Below are 1,902 nucleotides of genomic sequence, written 5' to 3' on the forward strand. Positions count from 1 at the left end.
AAATAAACTCAGGGATTGTCTGATCTCGGTTAACTAAAATTTTAAGCCAAAAATTCTGTTTTGCCGCCATTTCTATGGCGGACTTCGTATGATTATGAAATGTCATTGTGAAATAAGTATTTATGAGCTGTTTGCTTAAAAATTTAAATAGGTAAAAAAAGTCAGTCCACGTCATACGAATATCATATGCAAAGTCAAACTCGGCCTTTGAGAAAATTTCTTTTGACATAGTTTACATTCATACAGTTTTTCTCTAATGTAGGTTCTAATCTGCACAGTCAATCTGACTTCCAAGAAAATTTCTTTTTGCATATTTCACATTAATATTGGTTTTCATTGCTCTATTTGCGAAAAAATTCTCTTTTTGCATTCTCTGCATTCGTGGGGTTTTTCTCCATTGTGGGCTTTCGTATGCCAAGTCAAACTTGGCTTGTATAAAATTTATTTTGATATAGTTCACTCATAGCGTTTTCTACATTGTGAGTTATCAGATGCGAAGTCAAACATAACTTTCGAAAAAACTTCTTTTGGCTTAGTTCACATTCATGGGGTTCTAATTGTGGGTTCTATTATGCACGTTCAAAGCTGACTTCCAAGAAAATTTCTTTTTGCATTCTTTACATTCATATAATTCCCCAGTATGGGCTCTATTATGCGCAATCAAAGCTGACTTCGAAAAACATTTCATTTTGCATTCTTTACATTCATATAATTTTCCACCAGTGTGTCTTCTCATGTGCACATTCAAATTTATCTTTTGAGAAAATCTCTTTTTACACAGTCTACATTCATGGGGTTTATCTCCATTGTGGATTTTCATATGCAAAGTCAAACTTGACTTTTGAGAAAATTTCTTTTGACATAGTTCACATTCGTAGGGTTTTTCACCATTGTGGGTTCTAATATGCAGAGTCAATCCTGACTTCCAAGAAAATATCTTGTTGCATTCTTTACATTCATATAATTCCCCAGTGTGGGTTCTATTATGCTCACTCAAACTTGACTTTTGAGAAAATTTCTTTTGACATAGTTCACATTCGTAGGGTTTTTCACCAGTGTGGGTTCTCATATGCACAGTCAAGTGTATCTTTTGGGAAAACCTTTTTTGGCATAGTTCACATTCATAGGGTTTTTCTCCATTGTGAGTTCTAATGTGTCCTGTCAAACCTGGCCTCGAAGAAAATTTCTTTTTGCATTCTGTACATTCATATATTTTTTGACGGGTGTGGGTTCTCGTAGGCGCAGTCAAGCTTATCTTTTCAGAAAACTTCTTTTGGGATAGTTCACATTCAAAAGGTTTTTCTCCATTGTGAGTTTTAATATGCCGAGTCAAACATGAATTCTGAGAAAACTTCTTTTGGCATAGTTGACATACATTGAGCTTTTTTCCATTGTGGGTTCTAATATGCCGAGTCAAACATGAATTTTGAGAAAAATTCTTTTTGCGTAGTTCACATTCATAGGGTTTTTCTCCATTGTGGGTTCTAACATGCACAGTCAAACTTGACTTCCAAAAAAATTTCTTTTTGCATTCTTTACATTCATATAATTCACCAATGTGGCTTCCATTATATGCACTCAAAGGTGACTTCGAAGCATCAATGCGATCTTTACTCATAACAAGATTTTCAAACTTTTTCAATTCACAATTTTGGGATTCACTTGGATACATAGCTAATGAACAACTATAATCAACTAAGAAAGTGGCTCATGAGTAAGGTTGTACATATAGACACGATGACGTCATTTATGACGTCAAATCTACGATGACTAAGGGTACCATCATTTGTATAGTTACTTTAAAGGGTATACGATTACCTAATATGGCGTCAGTGCGACATACTTCTGAAGATTGAGGATGCTGACTTTAATATGCTATTAATTTTTCACTTTGCGATCGTT

General features: G+C 34.3%; 1 protein-coding gene across 1 annotated transcript; it reads right to left on the reverse strand.

Moving 5' to 3' along the window:
• Positions 1-553: 553 nt before the first annotated feature.
• LOC148941626 (uncharacterized) lies at positions 554-1,672 on the reverse strand. The gene has a single exon (XM_089104437.1). It carries the CDS (start codon positions 1,670-1,672, stop codon positions 554-556), a length of 1,119 nt encoding a protein of 372 aa, XP_088960563.1.
• Between the last annotated feature and the right edge of the window lie 230 nt (positions 1,673-1,902).

The sequence above is a fragment of the Artemia sp. Qi Xiang Cuo genome, chromosome 18 (genome assembly GCF_049724085.1).
Source record: "Artemia sp. Qi Xiang Cuo chromosome 18, ASM4972408v1, whole genome shotgun sequence".
NCBI lineage: Eukaryota > Metazoa > Arthropoda > Branchiopoda > Anostraca > Artemiidae > Artemia > Artemia sp. Qi Xiang Cuo.

Bases quoted from the DNA above. Each gene is read 5' to 3' on its own strand.
- LOC148941626 (XM_089104437.1), bottom strand. From the start codon at position 1,672: ATGTATCCAAGTGAATCCCAAAATTGTGAATTGAAAAAGTTTGAAAAT.